The 25384-nt window shown below is 33.1% G+C and overlaps 4 protein-coding genes across 4 annotated transcripts; 2 read left to right on the top strand and 2 right to left on the bottom strand.

Annotated features, from left to right (window-relative positions):
* The first annotated feature begins 2557 nt into the window (after positions 1-2557).
* On the top strand, positions 2558-7016 carry LOC108218032 (exonuclease 1). The gene is made up of 12 exons (XM_017390953.2): positions 2558-2744; positions 2841-2877; positions 3182-3356; positions 3450-3528; positions 3832-3876; positions 4009-4158; positions 4262-4376; positions 4669-4769; positions 5386-5483; positions 5571-5663; positions 5853-6058; positions 6384-7016. The coding sequence occupies exons 1-12, from the start codon at positions 2667-2669 to the stop codon at positions 6917-6919; spliced, it is 1713 nt and encodes a 570-aa protein (XP_017246442.1). The 5' UTR covers positions 2558-2666; the 3' UTR covers positions 6920-7016.
* Positions 7017-7106: 90 nt separating this feature from the next.
* On the bottom strand, positions 7107-10118 carry LOC108218864 (beta-glucosidase 44). Its single transcript, XM_064091263.1, has 11 exons — positions 9805-10118; positions 9464-9522; positions 9253-9328; positions 9094-9165; positions 8836-8923; positions 8468-8735; positions 8267-8382; positions 7975-8192; positions 7855-7886; positions 7658-7760; positions 7107-7556 (listed from the first exon to the last, which is right to left on the bottom strand). The coding sequence occupies exons 1-11, from the start codon at positions 10091-10093 to the stop codon at positions 7282-7284; spliced, it is 1596 nt and encodes a 531-aa protein (XP_063947333.1). The 5' UTR covers positions 10094-10118; the 3' UTR covers positions 7107-7281.
* A 1308-nt stretch (positions 10119-11426) lies between these two features.
* On the bottom strand, positions 11427-17997 carry LOC108218863 (actin-interacting protein 1-2). The gene is made up of 6 exons (XM_017392005.2): positions 17440-17997; positions 16331-16492; positions 15582-15768; positions 14812-15231; positions 12796-13203; positions 11427-12199 (listed from the first exon to the last, which is right to left on the bottom strand). Exons 1-6 carry the CDS (start codon positions 17829-17831, stop codon positions 11939-11941), a joined length of 1830 nt encoding a protein of 609 aa, XP_017247494.1. The 5' UTR covers positions 17832-17997; the 3' UTR covers positions 11427-11938.
* A 4975-nt stretch (positions 17998-22972) lies between these two features.
* Positions 22973-24116, top strand: LOC135152040 (uncharacterized). The gene is made up of 4 exons (XM_064091455.1): positions 22973-23098; positions 23197-23282; positions 23568-23662; positions 23791-24116. The coding sequence occupies exons 1-4, from the start codon at positions 23000-23002 to the stop codon at positions 24087-24089; spliced, it is 579 nt and encodes a 192-aa protein (XP_063947525.1). The 5' UTR covers positions 22973-22999; the 3' UTR covers positions 24090-24116.
* Positions 24117-25384: the final 1268 nt, after the last annotated feature.

Here is a 25384-nt window from a genome sequence, read left to right on the forward strand (position 1 = left end):
ACGGGTTGCTTTGAATTATATTTTTAATGTATGTTATATCTTTTTGTTCCAAACCAAACCGAACATACTCAGTATATCCCGCTAGAATCCGAGGAGGGTAAGATGTACGCAGTCATGCCCCTACCCTTAAAGTAGAGAGATTGTTTCCGTGAAGACCCCCGTCTTAGTGCACGATACATAAAATAATGTGTGATATAATATTAATATAATACCTTAGCCCATGGCCTTCTTCACATGCGATTCACCTAAACAATTCTCGTTTATCGATGATGGGTGACAATAATCTGAAACAAAGATTTCAAACTGGACAAGAACTGCCATTATTTTCACACTGTTTTGAATTAACTTGATTCCATGTAATCCATCCGGTTCTGCCTCATCTGCGCTACCAAAACAACAAGAGTCAATACATTAACCGTCACCAATCCAACCCAATGGAGCCTCGTTCTTGCCTAAAGCTGTTAACGAAACGAATATTTAATGAAATATTCGGTATTCGAATTAATTTAGTATTATTCGTGTTCGTTTATTAACAAATACAAATTCGAATAGATAAATATTCGTATTTGCTATTCGCTTAATTATTCGGAAATTAAATATTATATATATATATATATATATTATTTTATATTATATTGGAAAAATACTATATTTCTTATTTAATAGGATTGTGGATTATTGTGGGACCAGATATTATATTAAACCAGCCCAGTCCATATACTAAAAGGTTGAGCCAGTGGAAGTTCTGTTGTATGATCTTGGAATTAATTAAGGCGTATTAAACTTTATATTTTGGTTATAATTTTAATTTTATTTTTTTTTGAATTGTATGATTGTAGTCTGTATAATTAGTACTTTATAGTTTGCTTGAATTGGTGAAGCATGAGAGTTTATAACTTTTGTCACGGGCTAGCACTTCAGTTATTTAGTTCCATTTTGTTTTAAATGAATACCTTAAACGAATACGAATAGTTCGTGAATCTAACCGAATCCGAATACGAAAACAAATCATTATTCGGATAATAAACAAATACAAATCCGAATATATGTATCTAAACCGAATACAAATATGAAAATTAAGATATTCGTTTCGAATTCGTTTCGTTAACAGCCCTAATATTGCCTTCTCTCACCCCATGTAATACTTTTGCGGACTATAGTGATACGAATCCAGAACATCCCACTAGAAGAATACGGGTACCCGCCAAAATCATTTAGAAACTGTGTGAAATCTTGTCAAAACCTTCGACGAACTAACATCCATGATGATCCATTTGTATTAAAAAAATAATTTGAAATTTACATTTATTTATATTTTAAGTCATATTATCTTGATATCTAAATGTACACATATCCTCAAATATTTATTAAAATATAAATATAAAAAATATACATTATTTAAATTTTTATTATATAATTAAATTGTTACTCACCTAAACTTATTGAGAATTTAACATAAAAAATAAGATTCTTACCGAATCGGAGTCTTTATCGTATAGTTATATATTATATTTATAATTGTTGTATTATATATATATATATATATATATATATATCTAATTTTATTAAATCATAATAATTAAATATTCTAAAAATCGGTCGATTAACCGAATAACCGATAATCAGACGGATTTCTTAATCCGATTTGGCAAACTTTGCTTAAGTCGATGGTTAATTGGTCAAAACTGGATTAGTTAGTCAAAATCAGGTAGAATATTAAAATTTACAAAATTTGCGAGGAAAGTTTAAAATTTTAAAAATGAGTAGATATATTATATAATATATATATATATAATATTAAATTAATAAAACTATTTAAAATTTATATCTATTTGTATTTTAAGTCATATTATCTTGATGTGTAAATGTACATATATCCTCACTATTATGATATTTATTAAAATATAAATAAAAAAATATACACTATTTAAAATTTTATTATATAATTAAATTACTCACCGAAAATTATTGAATGTTTGATATAAAAAATGAGATTCTTGTCGAATCAGAGTCTTTGCCGTACAGTTATATATTATATTTATAATTCTTATAATATATATATATATATAAAATATAATTTTATTAAATCATAATAATTAAATATTCTAAAAATCAGCCAATTAACCGAATAATCGATAAATAGACGGATTTTTAATACGATTTGGTAAAATTCGGTTAAATTGATGACTAAAATTACAGATTTTCTGATTTATGCTTTTTACAACATTGGATATTTATTTATTTGTTATTAAATCATGATTATAAATATAATATACATATATATATTGAAGTTTTAATTATAAGGTAATTAATGTATATTAATGATTAGACATTAAAGGCTAATAAATACGTTAGTTTAAAGTCAATAATGACCTTTTATATAGTATATAAATATGTGTATGGGCCAAGGACAAATTTGGCATTTTGAATTAAATTACTCAGCCTTGCTCTATTAGATATATAATAGATTCCCGGGTCAAATTCTCTTAAAAATTGACTCACCAAGTATCTGTTTTCTGATTGGCTATACATATATTTCCCCCAAACATTTCAACATATTTACCTTTTCCCGCCATTTTTTCCTGGTGTTCCCCAAATTCTATAGCCTCCAATCTAATAACCCAGAAAGCTCTCACTCAGTAAACAACAAAAACCAGTAAAGAAAAATGGGCATCAAAGATCTTTTAAGGTTCTTGAAGCCATATGTTGAGCCTATCCATGTCAAGAAATATGCTGGCAAAAGAGTATAATTTCTTCATTTTTTTTCAATTTGAATTGAATCACATTTTGATTGTATAAGTTTGTATAATTTTAAATTAATGTTTGCATCATGTGTGCAGGTCGGGATTGATGCTTATTCATGGTTACATAAAGGAGGTACCTTTTTTCTTGATTTTCAATTTTTTTTCTTAGTATGTAAAATTAGCTTGGAAGAAATCAGATGACAGTGATTGAAAAGTTTTGATTTTTTTTCTTCTGGGTATTGGGGATTGTTTGTATATGTTAGTATGAATATATATTGGTGAAATTATATGAATAGATACATAAAGGAGGTACCTTTTCTTGATATTCTTACAGAATGTATGGTTAGTTTTATAGAACTTGTGTTGCAGTGATTCAAAGTCTAAAACTTTTTTGTAATTGGATGCTGGGATTGATAACATTTTGGTGGAATTATCAGCTTATTCGTGCAGTATGGAGCTTTGTCTAAATATGGATGGTGACAAGAAGTTGCAGTACTTGAAGTACTTTATGCATCGTATTAATCTGCTTCGTTATCATAAAATCACCCCGGTGGTTGTTTTTGATGGGGGGAACCTTCCGTGTAAGGCTGGGACGGAGAATGAGCGCTACATGTATGTTGATTTTGGTTAATGTTGAAATTGAATGTCAAGTTGTAGTATTTGGCCTATTAATGCAGACCATTACAATTGATTTTATGTCTTCAGGAAAAGAAAGATGAATCGTGACTTGGCTATGGAGAATAAGAAGAATGGGAATATAAGTGCTGCATATGAGCTGTTTCGAGTAAGTAGAGTCTATGTTTTTAGTTATGACTGGATTTTTAATTTATGTGTTCAATATTGATTGGATGAATTTGAGTTCTTCTTCTTTGAATCCTTGGATAATGCTTCTATCTAAACGAAAAATAGTGGTGGAAATTGGAATTTTAAATTAGGATGAAAATTGAAAGGAGTAATGTTAGTGGTACATGGTTGGGTATAAATTGTACAGATTGAATTAAAACATCAAATAAAATGTCCCGAAGCTTGTATATATATTTGTTCGGATAACTTGTTTTCACACCTGACCTCTTCCTTTGACATGTAGAGGGCAGTAAGTATAACTCCAGCTATGGCACATCAATTGATTCAGGTACATCTTACAGCTGAAGTGACCTTAATAGTTACTAATAATATGTTCAACTTCTAATTTATATGTTTATTGGCTGATCTCTTGTTTCTTTGATTCATATATAATTTTAATTTTATATTTGGCTACATTCAGATTCTGAGGTCAGAAAACGTAGAGTTTGTTGTAGCTCCTTATGAGGCTGATGCGCAGTTAGCATACCTGTCCACTATTGAAGCTGAACAAGGAGGAATAGATGCAGTGATTTCAGAGGACAGTGATCTGCTGGCTTATGGCTGCCCAGCTGTAAGATTTATTTATTTACTTGTGTTTCTCATCATCTTCTTATAGAGTTATTCTTCTGCAATTACTAAAAGTCTCCTCATTGGCTTGTTTTGGGTTGTGGAAGGTTATGTTTAAGATGGACCGTGATGGAAATGGTGAGGAGATTGTGCTGGACAAGCTCTTTGATTCGGTTTCTTGTTTACCTTCATTCCGAAATTTTGACAAGAACTTGTTCTTAGGTAAGACTAGCGTGTGCCTGTGCATGATAAAAAAAATTGTTCCCTGTAGCTTTTGTTACATATTTTTTGAACTAAGATTTCTATGAAAATGAAACTGTTATTCCTTAACTTGGGACCAAATTGGTTATTCTCAATCTTATCTTCTATATGTAAGAGCAGAAGGCCCTGTTTCATTCAGTCCACTTTTCCCACATTTTTTTTGCTAACCCACTTTTCAATCTATCTCAGTATAACTAAGCTTCAAATTTTATGCTGAAAATTAGTTGATGTAAGCAATAAGCTTATGGTGCAGGCATGTGTGTTTTAGCTGGATGTGACTTCCTTCCATCTATTCCAGGAATTGGGATCGCAAAGGCTTATTCATTGGTCTCCAAGTATAGGAACTTAGACCGTGTAAGCATATTAAACTTCCTTGAGTGGTGCACTGTTGTTGATGTGGTTTCCCCTATTTTGAAAGCATGTTATTTATCTGGAATTTCAATAATGCATTGCTTATCCATGTAAACTTCCTGAATTCGTATTTTAAAGTTTAATGCATAAACTCTACTTCTGTTGATGTTATAGATCTAGACGAAAATGCTGCTATATAAAAAAGAATAATTCTGCAGATAATATAGATCAGGGTACAGATAGTACAGATGCAAATGATGATTCCATGGGAAGGTTTAACAAATTAGGTATGAAAGGCAGAAAGAGAGTTATAAGGTAGAGAAGTTGGGGCATTTAAATTATTATTAGCAATTAGCAAAACACAATTGCTTAGCTAGTAATGCAACAAGGGACTTCAGGTTCGTGGGATCTTCAGTTATATACATCATCTTGTTTGTCCTACACTCCTACTTAGTACTTACCCAGTATCTGTTATTTTGAGAAATAAATTGCTCATAACTTTCACTGTCTTGGATATATATATATATATATATATATATATATATATATATATATATATATATATATGAACTGCAACCCCACAACTTCATAACGAAGTGTGTCTTAAATATCTTGGCAGGTTCTTTCAATTTTAAAATTTGAGAAGGGTAATCAAGTGCCTGAAGATTATGTAAAATCCTTCAAAGAGGCCATTGCAGTTTTTCAGCATGCTCGAATGTATGACAAGTTCTTAAACCACAATCCATTTTCTCATCATCTTAAGTTTTTTTTTATTCATTCATAAACGATATGTATCTGCTGCAGATATGATTCTGTCTCGAAGACTGTTAAGCACATGAAACCTCTTCCAGAAACAACACTAGAGACTCTTGGCAATGAACTTGATTTCTTGGGGCCGTATCCTTTCTTTCTCTTCATTTTGCAACTTTCTTAAGGCTCTTACTGTCCTTTTAAATGTTTCATCTAGCAGTCAAGGTTGTTCTATTTGCCAGATCATTATTAATTTGTCATGCTCCATCTACAATATTTCTTATGTGCCAAGTGAAAATTCTTTTCTGAAAAATGTTCTACCATAACTGACATTAGAGATATATCTCCTTCAATGGCAATTTCAATTGCTGAAGGTAAACTAAATCCTTGTACAATGAAGGCCTTTCCAAGTTCGGATACTACATATGCTACTGCATTCCAAAATGACAAACTCCTGCAAGACGAGATCAAAACTGTGGCCTCTCAAGAAAGCTGCTTTACTGTAGTTTCTTCACATAAAAGCATAGGAAAAAGAATTACAGGCAAGTTTCTTACTGTACATACTTGTAACTGAGGGCGCTTTACTTGGGACTTGGGAGAAATAGCTCCCCCCCTTGTTCTACTAATCCAAATAAAAAAAACATAGACTGGATTAGGCACATTTGCATGGCGTACTACTGTTTGAACAGGGGTGTGCATTGGAAATTGATCTCGTTAATATACAAATTTCACCACCGTTTCACATTTTTTCCTTCTAATATATTATCTCAATGTCATTTCTCTTACAAAGTGCACAAGTCAAAATTAACATGCATGTCAGTTTTTTAGATAATATGCGCAATGATCTGTTCTTCAATCTCATTTCAGTGATGGAGAAGGAACCAGATGCGGAAGAAATGAAGCATCTGCTTGAGCCTGAAGGAAAAAAGTACTTAAATGAATCCTTAGCACTCGAGAAACTGGTAATGCCTTTCAGAAGCGGATCCACAGAAGAAATTACATTAGTTACTGAGAAATATCTGCCAATGGTGCCTGATAACAATCCATTTAAGAAAAGGAAAGTAAACGAACATCTGGTGCTAGATGATGATCAAGCAAAGAGTTTTATTCAACAAGATTCTGTGGTAACTGAGATTGAATGCTTGGAAATGGGAAATTCAGATGAAGTTGTTTTGGACAACGTTCAAACAGAGGGTTTCAATAAACAAAGCTCCACAATAACCAAGGCTGAAAGCTTAGAAATCTTCTGTGCAACTCCAGATTCACAGAAAAGTGTGGTGTCTAAGCCTATGAAGACTACTGAAGGGAAGAAAGGTAAACTTGTAAAGAATATTAAAAACTGTGATGGAATCAATTCAGAAAATACGAAAAACAGTATATTGAAATTCTTTTCTAGAGTGTAATTCTTTGTACTTGGAAGCAAATTATCACTTCTCCGTTCTTATTTAAGTATCTTAAAATTTAAGGCCTTTATTGGGTTCTGCAGATGCAATAAAATGATTGCTATTTTAACAACTTCACTCACTACTTGTTTGCTAATTTATAACCTTAAATTTGTAGTACCCAAATTGGCAAATCCTGATAAGTTGAAGTGTTTGTGTGTGGACTGTTGATTATATAAACATATAAATTATTATTATAAAACACAGTAAGAGGATACATTTCAACCCAAGACAATAATGTCTGAGGCTTTTATTGCTGTACACATACTTTAAGCTATATAGTCCTTAATTCCTTATCAACCAGATTAAGAGTTTACTGCAATTTACTGCTCTCTCTGGAGCATTTTCTGGAACCAATATGCTGACATTTTAGGAATCCTCACAAGGGTTTCGAAGTCAACAAAGGTTATGCCAAACCTTGAAGAGTAACCTAATCTCCATTCAAAGTTATCGAGCAATGACCAGGCAAAATACCCAATTACATTTGCACCATCATCAATTGTCTTCTTCAGCTGTTGTATGTATGATCTGTAGTAGTTCATTCTCCCTGTATCTTTAAGACCGTCTGGAATGGTCACATTACCAGGTTGATCCATGCCTTCAATACAAGCAGTTCATATATAAAGTAAAAACTTAGAGATCTGGAACACTGTTGATATCTGGAGAAAATAATAACGACAAGGAACTCATATGTTTTACCATTCTCAGTCAAAACAATAGTAGGATTTCCGTATCGTTCTTTAATATACATTATTGATTTGTACAGACCCCATGGTACTTCATAGAGCCAATCTGAATGTGCCTGCATATTTTGCAAATTCAGCAGCTTAAACTTCAAGTGATTAGCAGAAGAAATGGAAATTTATCATATATTCCATAATGAAAATTTGACCAACCTTCTGACCAATAGAAGCCCCATTCTTCTCATCTGCAAAATAAATCAACAATCATGCAGGTATAACTTGAAATAGTACATTTTACATCCAAGAAAAAGGTGAAGGAACAGAAGAACTTACAAACAAACCGAACTTGCATGTCATTCAGATATTCAGGTGGCATCGAATCATTGACTACCCTGTGTTGGATGTAGTTAGCTGTGTACTGGTTTATCCCCAGCAAATCTAGAGAACCTTTGACCATCTTGGCCTCTTCCTCATTGAACTTTGGTAGTCTATCTTTAGCTACATTCTGCATGGTTTTCGGGTACTCTCCATATACCATAGGATGAAGAAACCTGCAGAAACATCACAACTATCTTCATTTCTCTTTGGAAAAAGGTACATTCAACTGAACTACTAGGGATCATACCATCCAAGATGAAAGTCTCGTGCTCTTTGAGCTGCATATTCATCACTTAATCCTCGTGTAAGAGGTTCATACCAAATGAAATCCAACACAATTCCAATCCTCCCTTCCTGTGACTTCTGCAAACAGTTGCTACCAAGTCATTATAGGATTTCTATACCGGCAATTAGGACATACAAACTAATTGTACACAGCAGATCTTACTTGGTAATTCTTACGATATCTTTGAACTGCAGAAGCATGAGCCAAAATTGTATTATGAGCCACAATGTAAGGCTCCGTCCCAGAATTCCCTACCAGGCACTTGTTTGTTACATCAACGCCATATGGTTTAGAGCATCTTCCTGGTGGATAAGTACCTTCATCATATCCTTTAACAGTAACCACTCTAGGTTCATTAAATGTAAACCAATTTTTAACCCTGTCTCCATACATCTGGAAACAGAATTCTGCATAATCAGCAAAATCTTTCCTGTACAAAACAATCAACATTTATAAACTTCACGATTGTAAAATTGGTGAGACTATGCTCCTGTTTTCATAAAGGTAAATTTTAATTATTGCAAACTTACACAATTTCGCGGCTTAAAAATCCATTATATCTATCTTGAAGTGCTTGAGGGATATCATAGTGATTAAGATTAACAAAAGGTGTAATACCTGCATTAAAACACAACCAAAAAGGAGTTGCATTCGATGATTACTCTTCGTATGATATCCAAATCTTATACAAGTTTAACCTTAATCAAGAGTACTAAACATATACATTTCAGAGTCTTGAACCAAAATAAGCAGCAGCAAACATTGTTCCAATCAATATATGCAATTACCTTTCTGAAGCATGTAATCTATCAATCTGTTGTAATACGCAACTCCCTTCCAGTTAACCATACCAGTTCCATCTGCATACAATTTAAAAACCAATCAGGGCAAACAAAACACACACACACACACACACACAGAAAGTGTATTAGCTGCAAGCTTTTTACTTGGAAAAATCCTTGACCATGAGATCGAAAATCTATAGGCATCAAAGTTCAGCTTGGCCATCAGATCAACATCTTCCTGAAAATAAACATTTATTAGAACTCTGCAACATAAGAAAACAGCATACCAGATGCAAATATATTTGATTACATCATCTAGAAATTAAAATTAAATCATACTATCACCATAATTCCCCTCCACTAAGTCACTTACTATGTATCTGTGGTACTGATCTACACCAACTTCTCCAGTAGCATTATCCGGCTCCATTCCTGTTTCAAATCATCAATACACACCTCATATTGTTATCATAATCCAAAAACTAAAATAATATGGGAAATTTGCAAAAGTAACCCATGTTTTTAAACTTATTTTCAATGATACGGACGAAGTTGCAACTGAGGTTGCAACATAGTTGATTTCCAGGTCACTGGCGAACAAAATTGCAAACGACGTTACACTGTATTTTTGAAAATAGATTCTGTAACTTGGGTATTTTTGAAAAAATAACCAATAAAAATTGCATTACAACTCCGAGAGAACAGACTAAATACCAGGTTGTCTAACAAAGGTATCCCAAATGCTATCTGCACGTCCATCTAAATGAGCAGCTCCTTCAACTTGATAAGCTGAAGTGGCTGTCCCATAAATAAAGTGTGTAGGGAAGCTCTGTCTGCTAAGGCCACCGGTGTCGAGGTCCATCGACTCCGGGGAGAAATCTATCTGCCCATGAGCTAGAAATTGCAAATTAAGCATCAAGAAAAGCAGTGACAGTACCATTTTAGTTGTCACCATTCTCATGCAGAGAAGAATGGTACTGTTGTTTGGTGTGAACTTGTGCATGCAGAGAAGTCATATTTATAGTGAAAAAAATAGTGTAAAGAGTCAAAGTTGGACTTGGCATTTGAGTTTGTTTTACAAACGTAGATATAGTAGGAACTTGCATGTGTATTTGCTTTGTGCAGTCGGAGGGAAATTAGGGCGGTTAGGTCAGAAGTTCAGAGTCGAAATAATTGGAAAAATAAGGAGTTGTCAGTTAGAATTTATGAAAAATGAAAATTAAAAAATCAAAAAATTCTTATCTATTTAGATTACATATATTTGACCTAAATAAAATGTTAAATTTGATGTTCAAATCGAGTAATCAAATCTCATGTGAATAAATTAAAGAAAAATGCTAGCTACCCAAAGAATGTTACTAATTTTTTCTCCAAATCCAAGTGACAATGTATAATTGATTTCTCCCGTACTAATAATTGGACCTCCTATACGTATATCAGTCAACCAATTAAAAATAATTCTATCACATCATCTGATAAAACATTTTGAAAACAAATTTTGGATAGGTAACATTATCCTAAAATTAAAATATTAAGTGTGATGTTGAGAACTAAATAGTCGGCATAAATTAAACTCCTCTTTTCTGTCAAAAAGAAATGATAATTAAACTCCTCTTTTACATATTTATACGTAACATTACACCGTTTACAGACTTTAAGGGAAATTAGTTAGGCCATGTAACTGATTGAGCCACCTGCCAGTTATGTGAAAAAACGGAGCTTGAAATAACTGATTGAAATGGTCGGTTAACGAAACGAAAGATAAGTAATTGTCCAAAAATATTTATACTTAAAAAGCCCAGACATCGTTGTCTCTGTTTGCAGTAAAATTAGTCCTCCCATTTTTTTATAACACAGTTTAATTTTTCAGTAGACGTATTTAAATATTGATTATACAATTAACATCATTATTCTTAATTTTTTTTTAAAAACATAAAACTAATATTGTAATTACATTTTCTTTTAAAATAATAGTTATAATTATGCTGTTCAAATTTTTTAAAAATATATAAATAAATAAATATAATAACACATGGAGCATTTATTCTTAATCGTCACGAATTATATGATGTTAGGAGGATGAAAACAAATGAAAACTGAAAATTAGGTTGAAATTAAGATGTTTGGAACATGAAAATAAGTTGTACCAAATTATTAAATTGAAGTTGGTATGAAAACAAATTATACCCAAATTATTAACAGGTCGCCTAACTACTCAACGTATATACTATTTTCAGTATTCTAGAGATTGAAAAAAACATCTAAATTTATAATAACAACTGGAGCAACACAAGAAGTAATCTAATGTCCAGAAATGAAGAGAGGAGAAAAGGATATATACAAAAGCAAAAACACACATCCCAAATGTAATTAACGTCTCAGTAGCAGTACCTTCTTTGAAAAAGAGAAAAAAAAGCTCATTAACATCAAAACCTCAAACACAAACTACGCCAAAATGCCAAAGTTTTTGTATTACAAATGCACATAGGGAAATTGGCAGAACAGAGTAGTCGATTTTATCTTCGAACTACTGCATCATTCCCTCCCCTACAAGGCTACAATGACCCTTCACGTTACAATAATGTGAAGATCTCATCTCGAAAACTCAATACTGAATATAACTTCAACTTGCTCAATATAATACACACTCAAATCAGTCGTAATAATATTGCTTTTGTGACATCAATCATTAAGTTGTTCCAATTTGCAACATACCTCTCGAATTAGCCTCTGATACAAGCGAAATATCAACAACAATGCCCTTTTTCTTCCTCACTTCATAGAAAATGACATCCAAGATAGACAAGTTTTGTATAAACATGACACATTTTATGATGTCCATTTATCTTTATCCTTGTGGGGTTAATTTCCATAAACGGATGCAAGCATCTTCACCGGAACTTATTACACTGTTTTCTTCGGTGAAAGCCAGTCCATAAACCCCACCCAGGTGAGCTCCCTTGATAGTTATTCGACTTGATGCTGGTTTTCCAATTTCATATATGATGACACATGTATCAAGTGATCCAGTTGCAACCATACTGCTATCGTGAGACCAAGCCAGGCAGTTTATGCGCGCAGTGTGATATAACATGTTTTTCAGCTTTAACTGCAGAAAGTATAGATGCTATTACTATAAGTGGAAAATGGTTGTAAATAAATATGTATGATCAAAATAAAATGACAACTTAATGTATATGAATGCCACCTCAATTGTGTTAATCACATCACTGTAATATATGAGAAAACTAGTAATACTGTTATATTCACTTCAATGGTCAAGTGGTTAAATCAGAGAGCTGCGGTATAAGAACCGACTGCTTTTCTGAACTCCAGAATCTATCATTACAAATCTAGATCTTCCTAGTGCACATTAAATCCAAAATAATGTAATATTGGTGCGGTGTGGTGTACCAAAACTATAAATCTTGGAGGGATGGGAGGGGTAGGAGTACCCCGATTATCTACTTCAGCTGATTAGCTGGAGATATTAATGGCATAATAGGTTTAAGTTCTCTGGTCATCCAGAAGCTAATCCTCCAAAACTTATTTGGTAATTTTTCTCATGAACTTTAAGCCTGTATTCCAAATTTTTAATGTAAATGAAACATTTTTCTTTTGCATGTGTAAGAACTTGACAAAGAATTAATACTTTATTTCCCAACAGGATCTTCATTCACTAGAAAGGCTAGTCATGAAAAATACCTCCCTGGAAGCACGATCCCATACAACAGCTTCACGATTTACATCTCCTGAAGCAAACATGGAAACATCTGGGGAATAACGAATTACAGTAATAGCACCCCGATGTTTTTCGAGAACTGCCTCTTCATTGAAACTATCACCCTTGACAGAATATATGTGCAATTTACCATCCTCCCCACCCACGATTGCTTCACTTCCATCAGGTGCAAGCGTACATGCAGTAACTGGAAACCCAAGGTTAACAGTTGACAACACTTTTGTACCCAGAAGGAGGGCGACTCCAGAATCAATTGCGACCAAGACAAGTTCCGGAGAGAGAATAGCAATACTCAAGTCCTTTGGTTGATTGCCAATGTCTACAGATTCTGCCTCCCCACATTGATCTCCTTGTAGAGAAATCCTCCAAACCTGAATGACAGGTGAAAGGAAACCAGTAGGAAAGTGAAACACAGAAAATATATATGGGATACTTTATTGAATTTATAGCGTGTAGCAGAAGCATGACCACATTTCAACAACACAAAAGCAGTTGAAACAGTTTTAAAGATTAATCTATAATTCTCGAGTTTTACACAAGGATAATGGCCTTGACAATCATTTGTTGGCAACAAACTACAAGCGATATTTTATCGCAGAAAGCAAAAACCCTAGAGTGGGTGTCAAAAACGCGGATGGACTCATAGGCCCACTGCATACATATAAAAAACCTAGTGTTGATGTCTTTCCGCTATAAGAAACCGCAGATTATTTGCTGCAACAATCACTTGCCAGGGACCCTGAACCCTTTACAGAATTAGGGAGAGGAAAAAGTATACTTTTTTATATGGGAGGCTTCTGAGAAAGGCTCATTCACCATCCCCCTTCTCATGATTTGAATCCTTACTCCCATCCCCTTGAAACTTATTATTACTATGTAAACTACCAAAAAAAGAAAAACCCTTAAGCGCATCAAGATGGCTATGATTTGCCAAAGGTGGTTTCCGACGAAGAAATTCAATATATAATGCAAATATATGGTACTGCCTATCCTTTACTCCCCCTCTCCCTATCTGCATACATACACAATTAACTAACTATGAACCACACAGGAGAAAATTTGATAGGCATAACACGAAACTGTAACATTCACCGAGCTGTGACAATGTTCACCTGAATATTCACATTAGTAAATTTCTTGCACATAGTCATTTCTTATTAGTTCTTTTTTTTTTTAAAAAACTTTAACACATTAGATTTGTATAAATTGACTCAACTACTTGATGCACCACACAATCTGGTAACTTCCACAGTGAGTAGGAAGTTATATTATATAGCTAGAGACTGTCCTTGAGCTTTTTTCTTATGCCACTAATGATACGTTCTTAATTTTCACAGATATTACCGACAATTTTTTTATCTGGTCATGTTTATTAATTGAACTGACACTACATTCTCATCCAGTACTGCGAACTTATCTCTAAGGCTGTGTTCACTTGGATGGAATGGAATGAGGGGAGAATGGAATGAAAAATTAGATAGAAATTTTATGGAGAAAGAAAAAAGTATGAGATAATAATGACGAAATATGGATGGGTTAAAATTTCTTGTGACAAAGATTGTAAAGGAACATGATGTAGAAATGGAATGAGCATTCCTTCCAAAACATGTGGATTAGAATTCTAGTTACAATAGTAGCAATGGAATGATTGAAGGAATGAAAATTATAGACATTTTCTCTAATCAACACCTTCTTAGAGTACGAAATTCAATCCATTATCCCTTCATTCCATTCTATCCAAGTGAATACAACCTAAATTCTTGGTCTCTGTAATTTCGTTATTTCTGCAATCAGTATCACCCAAACATTCCCAACAAAACTAAGTTCAGATCACCATTCTGTATATAACAGAACAATATATATAGTTAACTTATTATCATCAAAGTGACCACTTTATAACTAATCATGATACTACAAGGACTGAGAAATAATTCAAAGAAGTACCATATAAGCTTGCACCTTCTCTGAAGATAAGTTACCTTATTGTCAAACCCAGATGTAACAATTTCCTCGTCAGCAGCCACAAAACATTTAATTTTATCGATCACCTTGTTCAGTTTACCAGTATATCCAATGCCTTTTGTCCATTTTACTATTAGTCCATCATAGCTGCATGACAATATGACGTTTGGGCTGTTTTTAAGCACTACTACAGAATTTACATTCTTCATGTGTCCAGAAAGTATTACTGGGGATTCATCAAGATCAGTTGCTGAAAACACAAACATTGTGCCACCAAGAGAGACAGTAACGAGATAATTGTTATGCCAAAGGCACCCAACGAGCATATCTTCAAAACCACCAGTTCCGGTGCAAGTCAATGTTTTTGTGACCTTCCCATGGCCATCCTCAGATATTGCCCATATTTTTGCGGACTTGTCAGCAGAAACTGTTAGCACCTAGCCATTATAAAAACAGTGAATGGTATAAGCGGTAAAGGATGAAGAGAAAAAAAATATACAATTTAAGTCAATTTAATGATTTGTAGTGAAACTTAAACATTTGCATTTGATCACTCAAGAACTTTTAAACAAACATATATGGTCTCCATCTTTCAATGAATGTTAAAAAAGAGATCTCCAGGGACAACAAGATTTACCCAAGAACATGTACTGAAGAATTTATATGACAGTTTAGAAGAAATAAAAAAGATAATGAATTTGGTTTCCTATATTTGCATGAAAGTTATATTTAGAATCATTTTAATATAGTTCCCATTCAATGTAATTAACTGAAACACGAGGCTTACTTGTTTACTGTCTGGACTCCAGCTAACAGCATATATGCTACCTTTATGGCCATCTTCCATAGACAGCTCTCCAATTTTCTGTGCAGTTTTTGCGTCATATAAGATACCCTTTTTGTCTGAGCTTACAGTGATGAATTTGCTGCCATCTGGAGAGAACCTCACACAATTGACAAAATTTGAATGATCCCTAAAAATTAATACAGGGGGAGAACTGTTAGCGATTTGCTGAGATGTCATGCTTATCTCTGTTATACTCAAATCAAGTCAACAAACAATTATCACTCATAATAGAGCGATGTTTGGTTAATCAATGCAACACTATAGTATATCAAGTAACAACTAACACGTGAGAGTACTAAGCATGAAGATGCCACAGGAGTGCGAGATAAATCTTCTAACTCTTTAGTGTCCGACCCTCTGTCCATTACTGTATAATTGAAAATACTAGTGGTATATCAAAATTACCACCTAATTAATTGCGTGGAAAACATGCAGGAGAATAAAATGAGGGAGCACCACAAAGGGGTATAAGACAGACAGAAGACTGAACTAGAATGCGAAAGGGGATCCTGTACCTAGGAGGGAACAATATAATTCTCGAATACCACATGTATGGCAAAGACGAACTCTCACTTAAAGAGTACTACAAGAAAATCCTTAGATACACGAAATATACTCATGTAGCGCATATGATGTGCGGTTTACAAAAGTGAGGCTGAAAAATCACTGAGCAAAAACCAATAAAATACCTATGGGAAAGCTTGAATCTAAATGGCGGTCCTTCATAAAAATTAACTAAAAAGTCCTCTCCACATGTGACAATTCGGAATGGTCTTGTTGGCTTAAATGCACAACTGAGAACTCTCCTGGAATGTCCATCAAATTCTCCAACACTGGTCCCCGAGTCCCACCTGCACAAGACAGTTCACAATATCTAAGATTTACTATAATAAAAAGTTGAGAAGAATAAAAAGTTTTCTCATACCCATGTCGAACGCATTAAACTAATGAATTGCAGTACAGCAGTCTCATGTCAGAAATAACACTTGCAATATATGAGAAGCACTACAATGCACAATCTTCGAATTCTATCATATATAACTACACATCAAAAAGAACTTATAATTAAGAAGTCTACCAGGAGAGAAATGATCTATCTCTTAATCAGATCATACAAAATTAGCAGCAAAAGAAGATGACATACAGTAGACCCAGATAGTTCAAATATCCACTCGAATAATTTTAGGTATTTGAACAGTAACACCATAATATCAACTCAATTTAAACAGAACTAGTCCAGCCATCATCCTCTTCACTTTAACAAGTTGCTCCAGCAAATTGCAACAAAAGAAATAGAATAATCACACTCACTTTAAAACTCGACCAATTTTTTTTTTTATGCACCAGCCACCTTCAGTTCCACATCAACATCATAATCTTAATATTTTATCAACTATACTTATAAACTAGCTATTAGCCCAGTCTTTTCAATTTTAAAATCCACAAAAACTAAAATTGACTAATAGCATCTTAATCTACAGATGTCAGCAAGGATACTCGATAAGATATAAATCTTAAAGATCTAAACTTCAAACTAAACAGTACAATCTTCCATGATTACAGTAGCATCTTGCTAGTCCAAACACCGACACTTGATACAATCTAACTCCCAAATATCAAAATTTAAACATTTTCAAGATTGCAAGCCAAATTCAAAACTCAAAAACTCCCAATTACAATCATCCACAAGTCAATTCAATATCAAAAGCCAATCACAGTCCAAATCCCAACAAGCCACAATGATCAAAATACCCAATCAAAAAAAAAAATCAACCAAACCATCATAATATAAACTCACATAAAAGCCCTGACAAAAGCCTTGCCCTTCCCATCACCAGAAGCAACAATCCTCAAGCCATCAGGAGACCACTGCAAATCATCAATCCTCCCAGTCAAAACCCTGAACTCATTCTTCAAAACATGATCATTGTAGCTCCCCCAGATCCTCACAGTCCCAGAAACATCAGCAGAAGCAACCCACTCCCCATTGGGAGAAAACCTCGCAACAGTTGTGTTATAAGCATGGTCAGTATAGACAGACACATCTAGTGGCTTGTCAAGGTTTCTGATGAACACTGATCTGCCATTACAGTACAAGATTGCATTGCTTTTTGGGTTTGCTGAGATTAGAATACCCCTGCCTCTTTCTGTTGAGGGGATGGAAGCATAGGTTTCGGAGAGATTTGCCATGGTTTTGGGAGATTAGAGATGGGTTTTGTGTGCAGAGTGATGGGGGGTTTGGTCTGGTTTAGTGGTGGAAGTAAGATGAGATTCGCGCCCTGTTTCTCTTTTCTAGGACCTGGGTTTGCGTGCGGCAAGGAAAGTGAGACAGATGTATACAGACATTTGGATATGTGGAATTTCGGCTGACAGACCCTCTTTCTATACTCCCTTTATTAATATTTTATTAAGTAAAAATATAAAAAAAAATATGACACTGAAAATAACTTTTAATCTATTTTAAAATGTAATTTTCAGTTTTTTAAAATAATAAAAGAATAACTTATGATCTTCGGTTGAAAGTTAGTAAATTTGACCAACAAAAAAAGAAATGTGACAACTAAAAAGGGACGGAGGGAGTATTTGACTCTAACATGTTCAACAATTAGAAAACACTTAGTTAAAAGTTGATTTAATATCCCAAAACTAAAAAAATATTTAACGTTTTTTTATTTATTATAACTTTTTTTTTATAAAAAATATATGCTTTTTCATTAAATTTTTAAATATTTTTTGAAACAAAGTAATAAATTAATGATAACAGACAAATTTTCATATGGTTATAATTGACACAATTGAATTTTCATACGAAAGAGGTTTATACAAACTTTAACTAGTTCAGTGAATCATTCAATTGAAAGACAATATAACATATGTATAAACGATAAAAATTATAGGCAAGATTCGTATGAATCATATAGCCAATTCATGAAATGGTAAATAATTGAAATTAAAATTATATATTCATGAAGGGGTGTAATACAGGCCGAGCGAGCCGAGTTTCGAGCCGGGCGTAATCGAGCAGGGCCGAGCCGGCTCGTTTAACTAATCGAGCCTAAATCTCTTCCCGAACTCAACTCGTTTAAATATTTCACGAGTCGAGTCGAGCCGGCTCGTTTAGCTAAATGAGCCGATTTTAGCGAGTCGGGCGAGCCGGCTCGTTTAATTTTACACTTAATCGAGCCTAAATCTCTGCCCGAACTCGGCTCGTTTAATTTCACGAGTCGAGTCGAGCCGGCTCGTTTAATTAAACGAGCCGGAACCTTTGCCCGAGCTCGGCTTGTTTAACTAAACGAACCGAGTCGAGCCTAGTTAAACGAGTTCGAGCCGGACGAGCTCGCGAGCCACCCGACTCGAATTACAGTTCAATATTCATGTGCTACGATCATCAATGAGATAATATCTTGCATTGAGCAACATTCACAAATTAAAAAAAAATTATATGAGTCATTCATATATAATACTTGTTATTTCTCGCTCGCTCTTCCTCTACTTGGTTTGTGCATGTTATATATTTTATGCACCAGTGTGTTTTACCAACCATCCATCAATCATTGACTAGTGATACATTAATCTTGGTTAGTTGATCGATTATCAACTACTCTATTGTTATCCTATCATGAAAGTATATTGATAATTATTTAATAAAGTGATCTATTCTTGACAATTTATATGTGATTATATGTTTATATTAATAGTCGACTGTTAGAGTATGCTTTATAAAGTTCGACTAACTTGACTAAAAAATCAGTCGAGTACTCGCGCTTGGACCCCTCTTTCGGCCAATTTTATGTTAGTTGAATGATAATTCGATTCTGAGGCTTACTCGAATAAAACTTAACACACGACTCAAGTCAAAATCGGGCCCATTTAGATTATACATTAACAAATAAAATATAGAAAAATAAAAAAAAGTTAAAACAGAAAAGATCTAACAAATAACCTAATCATCTAACACTTACAAAATTTTATATAGTATCATAACATATACTATACTTTTACATATAATCCACATATATTAAACAAACATATATTAATAATTTAATCTCTAAAATAAAATAGATAAATACATCCAATTATTTTATCTAAGTACTTCTTGATTAACTTGAATACTCAATACTTAATAGACTTACCGAGTAAAATCGAAATTTAAATTTTAGAATATTAGTTAGCATTTAATTGACTTGCCACTTGAGCGCTAGAGTTTCATTGACACCATGGCCGATGATAATTCTTGGCCGAGAAGACCTATGTCTGTTGTTGGCCCACAAGACCTATATCTATGTTTTTACCGATGATAATTCTTAGCCCACAAGACCTACGTCTATGTTTTTTTGTCGCTCCATACATATAAAAAAATATATAATTAATAAATAAAATAATCACTCCGTATTAAGAACTAATTCGTAATTATATTAGAATTAACATTAAGTTACATCGAAAATTATATAAGGTATCCGCACATGTAATTGTTTTTTTAATAAAATGGGAATCATTAGATCTTGTCTTAATATTCATTATTGCTGAGTTTAAATGAGAGTTTAATTGAATGTTCCAAGTTCTATGTACATAAATATATTTTGTGTAAATTAACTAACTACATAAGCATTTAATATTTATGTACATGGAATAAATAAATGACCACTAATTCATAAATGTATCTTTATGACCACTAATAATTCATAAATATATCTGGTACAAATGATTTTTTTTATAAATTAGTGGTCATAAATAAGTGACATGTGTAAATTAAAATAGATATTTATTGTATAAATACATTGATTACCGATATTTGATACCTCAAAAAATTATAATGAATCATATATTGATAATTTTGTAATACATGCAACATAAGGGTATAATGGATATTTCACATTCATGTTCTTGAATCATTTTACCCTTTAAACTTTATTATATAGAAGTAGATTAAAGGAGATGAATTGCTCAACTGTTTTCTAATTAATCATCACTGACATCTAACTTTCTTGGCCGTTTCAATAGGATTTTGGATTATTTGAAAAAACATTAATATCTACTATATGAGATTATAAATATAATTATCTCTAGATTCTGCATAATGTAAAAATTCACTACTGCATTTAATCTTCAAATATTATCTCTAAACTTATGAGAGCATAATATATCTTTATATGTAGAGGTGCAACACATAGAAGAAGCAGATGTGAGCTGTGTCAAAGTTGGTCTATAATTTTCAAGAGCGATAACTAGTAAAGAAATGGAAAGCTTTTCATCTCGGTCATCATTCCCAACAAGTACTCACTCTAACTTTGAGCGGTTGCTTTATTCCCTCACCCCAAAAGTTCCATCAATCCAAATTCCCGAGGTATAATTTCATAAACCTTTTTCAAAACTTTTTTTTGGTTGTATGAATCTTTTGACAAATTTAATGTTCTTCATAAGCTAATAGTAAACTTTTTCAAAATAAGTTCAATTTGTTTTCTATATGAGCTAAAAAATTTCATTTGTAACTGTTTCATGTAATTCTTTGCAGCTATGTGATCTATCTTTAGTTGATACATGTATTCATTTCTTTTTACCTGTATAATCTAATGCTGTGTTCACTTGAATAAAATGAAATTGAGGAAAAATGTAATTTGTAAGGTAAATTGGGGGTAAATAGAGAAAATATTTATGATCTTCATCCTTCAATCATTACATTCCAAACTACTTGAATTAGAAATTTAACCCATTTGTTTTGGAATGAATGCTCATTCCACTTCAACATCGTATTTTCGTACAATTTGTTTTCAAAGAAATATTAGACTCGCTCATACTTAGCATTATTTTCTCATACTCATTTTTCCTCCATAATTTTTTTAATATAATTTTTCATTTCATTCTCTCCTCATTCCATTCCATATAAGTGAACGCAATCTAACGTTATTTAATCAAATTGGCTACTAACATGGGTATAAAATGACACATGTCGTATGCTTATTGGTTATAACTTAATTAATTAATAATAATAATGTACCCCGTGTATGCATTACACCCCAGTCGAATCATTCCAAATTGTCATGTCACCGACTCACCGGTCATGTGACTTTTGTAACAGATTTTGTATCTAATTTGGTACTTGTAACAATACTTTTCCAAGATTTTAAAACACTGAAAGTTTTATAGGTCAATTTTAACGTAAAAGGTTAATAATTAAAGATTCGAGATGGAATATCACATTTTTCAAATATATATTGTAAACGTAAATGTATCTGTCGTCTGATTATTTGGAAAGATTATCGTATCTTATTTTACATGTATGATTTAGTTTCACACTATGTATGTTTTTAGGAGATCCGTTTGCATTTCCGGTATATATGATATTCTAGTAAAAAAGATATTCCAATTTTTCTTAAAAACGGTTATCATGTATATATATACATGTGATCCTACCCCAATGAACATGAGTAAAATAGTTATCATATAGAAACCGATGCTATTAAGAATAGAAAGTTATGAACAGGCCCAAGCGCCTATCTACCGGCCCAATTTAGGCCGACATCAGAGTCTATCCCGTTTCACAATCCTCCATGTTGTTCTTAATTATCCGGCCCAATCTAGGCCGACATCAGAGTCTATCTCGTTTCACAATCCTGCATGTTGTTCTTAATAATCCTCATCTCGAATTTTTATCGGATAGAAATAGAAAAAATACACATGTTTATCTATAATAATATATGTTAATGTGCCTTAATATATTAATTAATTAAATTATTATTTAGGAAATAAGAATATTATCAATATAAGGACCCATTATAGTAATTTGGGTAATCCACAAGCCCATCACAGATCCCAAAAGATAATCATTTGGTGCAATTGATAGTCTTATGCTTATATATACTTGTATATTGAACTAAAGTCTCCACTGGGGTGTTACATATGTATAATTGATATGTATAAGAATGCTTTGCACACTTTTTATTACTAACTTTGCTCTTTTTTTTTTTTGTTTTCCATTAGAGCTGCATCGAGAAGTTCAATATAATGTGGAACGACCCTACTCAAAAGCCAATCACCAAATATTTCACTCTCCGTGATCTCTGGCTGTCTTTTGAGAAATGGAGTGCATACGGTGCAAAGACAAAAGTAATAGTTAACAGGGAGGAGGTTGATCAGTTTTTCGTTCCGTCCCTGTCTGCAATTCAGATATTCACAAACAAGCCTTATGAAAGTGTAAGGTACAATACAATAGATATCTGTGGTTTTAACTTTGTCATTCTGTACTAATTGTTATATGTTAGACATCTACGATATCATGCCGATTAAGTTAACTTACTGTTTTGTATTCTACCAGAAATCGAGGAAATGAAATATCTTTCTCAAGTCTGTATTCCAACCAAATGGATATATCACTCCAATGTGATGACTACTATCTAAAACCTTACTTTGAGTTTGCTGAGAAAGTGTCTCCCTACAAGAGGATTCCCCTCTTTGACACTGTAAGGATTCGTACATGGTTTCACATTCTAAGCCGGTTAAGTCATGATCATGTTTCTAATTATAATGAAACCATTGTGTACAAATGAATTTGATGCAGGTAAAGAATCTTTCGAAGTCAAATCCAGGCCTTCAGACTTTAACAAGTATTGATTTGACCCCTTCAAGCTGGATGTGTGTCGCCTGGTTTGTATTCCCTACTGCAAAATTATTTTCATGTTCATTTTTTTTTACGTTGAACTGGTTTGACTTGACCGAAGGCTCTCTGATATATATTTAGTTTGCTGATACCACCCTTCTGTCCAATTAATAAGTATTTTGCTTTGGTTAAGAATTTAGATATATAGCCGTGATAAATTAAGATTGCAGCAGTTCTGAATATTGTCAGTTCTATCATTTTATGAATTGTATTGCAATAATTATACATGATTTGTTGTTGATTTTCCAGTTTTTGTTGTTGTGTTTTTTAAGGTACCCTGTCTGTCATATCCCAAATATCGGGATACCTTTCAAGGACTTTGAGGCTGCCTTTCTGACATTTCATTCCATATCCTCATTCTACCAGGGTAAATACTGTACATATATATCTGACCATATTTTTATCCATATCATGTGTCCTCAGATATGTCACTGCAGACGCTTAATTAACGTCTTCACAGCATATCAATATTGACATGAACCTTGTGCTATTCAGATTTTCCCGAGGAAGATGTTCAAATGGGTTGCAATAAACGCAGCCCATCAATTTCTCTACCACCATTTGGGTGTGTGACGTACAAAGTGGAAGGGAACATCTGGCTGAATCATGGGGATTTAGACTTTGGGAGATTGTATCATCTTAATAAGGCTGCTGATTTGTGGATTAATCAGCTTGGTTTCGAGCACCATGATTTCAGATTTTTCACAAGGCAATGTAGTCATCATCTTGTCTCTGCGGAGCCCAATGCAGAGCCCTCTGCCGAGAACAATTATTCCTTTCATCGGTTTCTCTGATCTCTTCCCTGCACGGGAAGGCAGCTAAATGACGTCATGTTACAAAAAAATTACTTTATTTCATAAGGCATACTACTGCCTGGTCTTGGTTTTTCAACTCTTGTTTTAATAAATAACTGTTCGAAGTTTTGAAATTTGAGTTGTGATAAATCAATGATGGTATAAGTGATTATAGATTTGCACTAATTATAACAGAGTATCTTATATAGAGTACTAAGACCCACATGTTACCTTTATACTTGATTATGTGTAACAATATTTCATATGCAAAACATATTGCATGAATATTATTCTCAATAAATTGATGCTCTTTTGACCGGTCTTTCTGTAAGCAAAATTTATCATCCCACCTATACTGTCGAACCTTCTAAAAACTCCAGAAACTCCCTATCTTGAAAATGCCTCTTTGCTACTATTTTGACTCTTTGCCATTGTTTTGACTCTTTGCCATTCACCTAGCTGACTAATACATCAACTTCCTCCTCATAAAGATCACAACATTGATATTTGTGATTGCTCATGTATCTTCTACCTCTTAGATTTTTTATCAGGTTGAGTATCAATAAGTTTGAGAGGCGTCCGAGCTCTCTCGTTATCTTGAGACTCGTCTAATTATTCAAGATAGCCATGTTTGCTCCTAGTTGCAAATAATACTTCACTTGAAAAGAATTCTGGGAGTCAATCACTTTCATGACATTTTTATGAGTGACGACCACATTAGCTTGAACAATAATGAGATTCTAGATTGGTCTGAGAGGTTTTAAGTTTATCGATGCCCTGGCAGAGAGCTTGAAATCGATTGGAGTCTATAGACATTGATGAACCTTTAGCAAATGAGGAAAAAATAATTTCATTCCCGAGTTTCAATAAGACTGATATAAGACTAAAAGCTCTTGAAATTTCACATCAAGCTTTGTAAAACATTTTATGAGTAGACTTAAACTCTGAATCGTGTACATTTGGTTTTCGGACTTCCTTGTATAGAGCCTTGAAGTCCTCTAATCGATTTTTGACCTCTTTCTTCATAAAATCAAGTGTGGATTTTTAAAACCAAGTGTAAGATTGTCGATTAACAAAATTAGTGCATTTGGACCACTAAATTTAGAAGTAGATTTTATATTTTTCCTTAAGGGACTCAAAATTTGACCTTCTTTTATATATATATATATATATATATATATATATATATATATGTGTGTGTGTGTGTGTATATATATATATATATATGTGTGTATATATATATATATATATATATATATATATATATATATGGGGAGGGTTCTGGTACAAACTTA

This window comes from Daucus carota, chromosome 4, assembly GCF_001625215.2.
Source record: "Daucus carota subsp. sativus chromosome 4, DH1 v3.0, whole genome shotgun sequence".
In the NCBI taxonomy this organism is placed as follows: Eukaryota; Viridiplantae; Streptophyta; class Magnoliopsida; order Apiales; family Apiaceae; genus Daucus; species Daucus carota.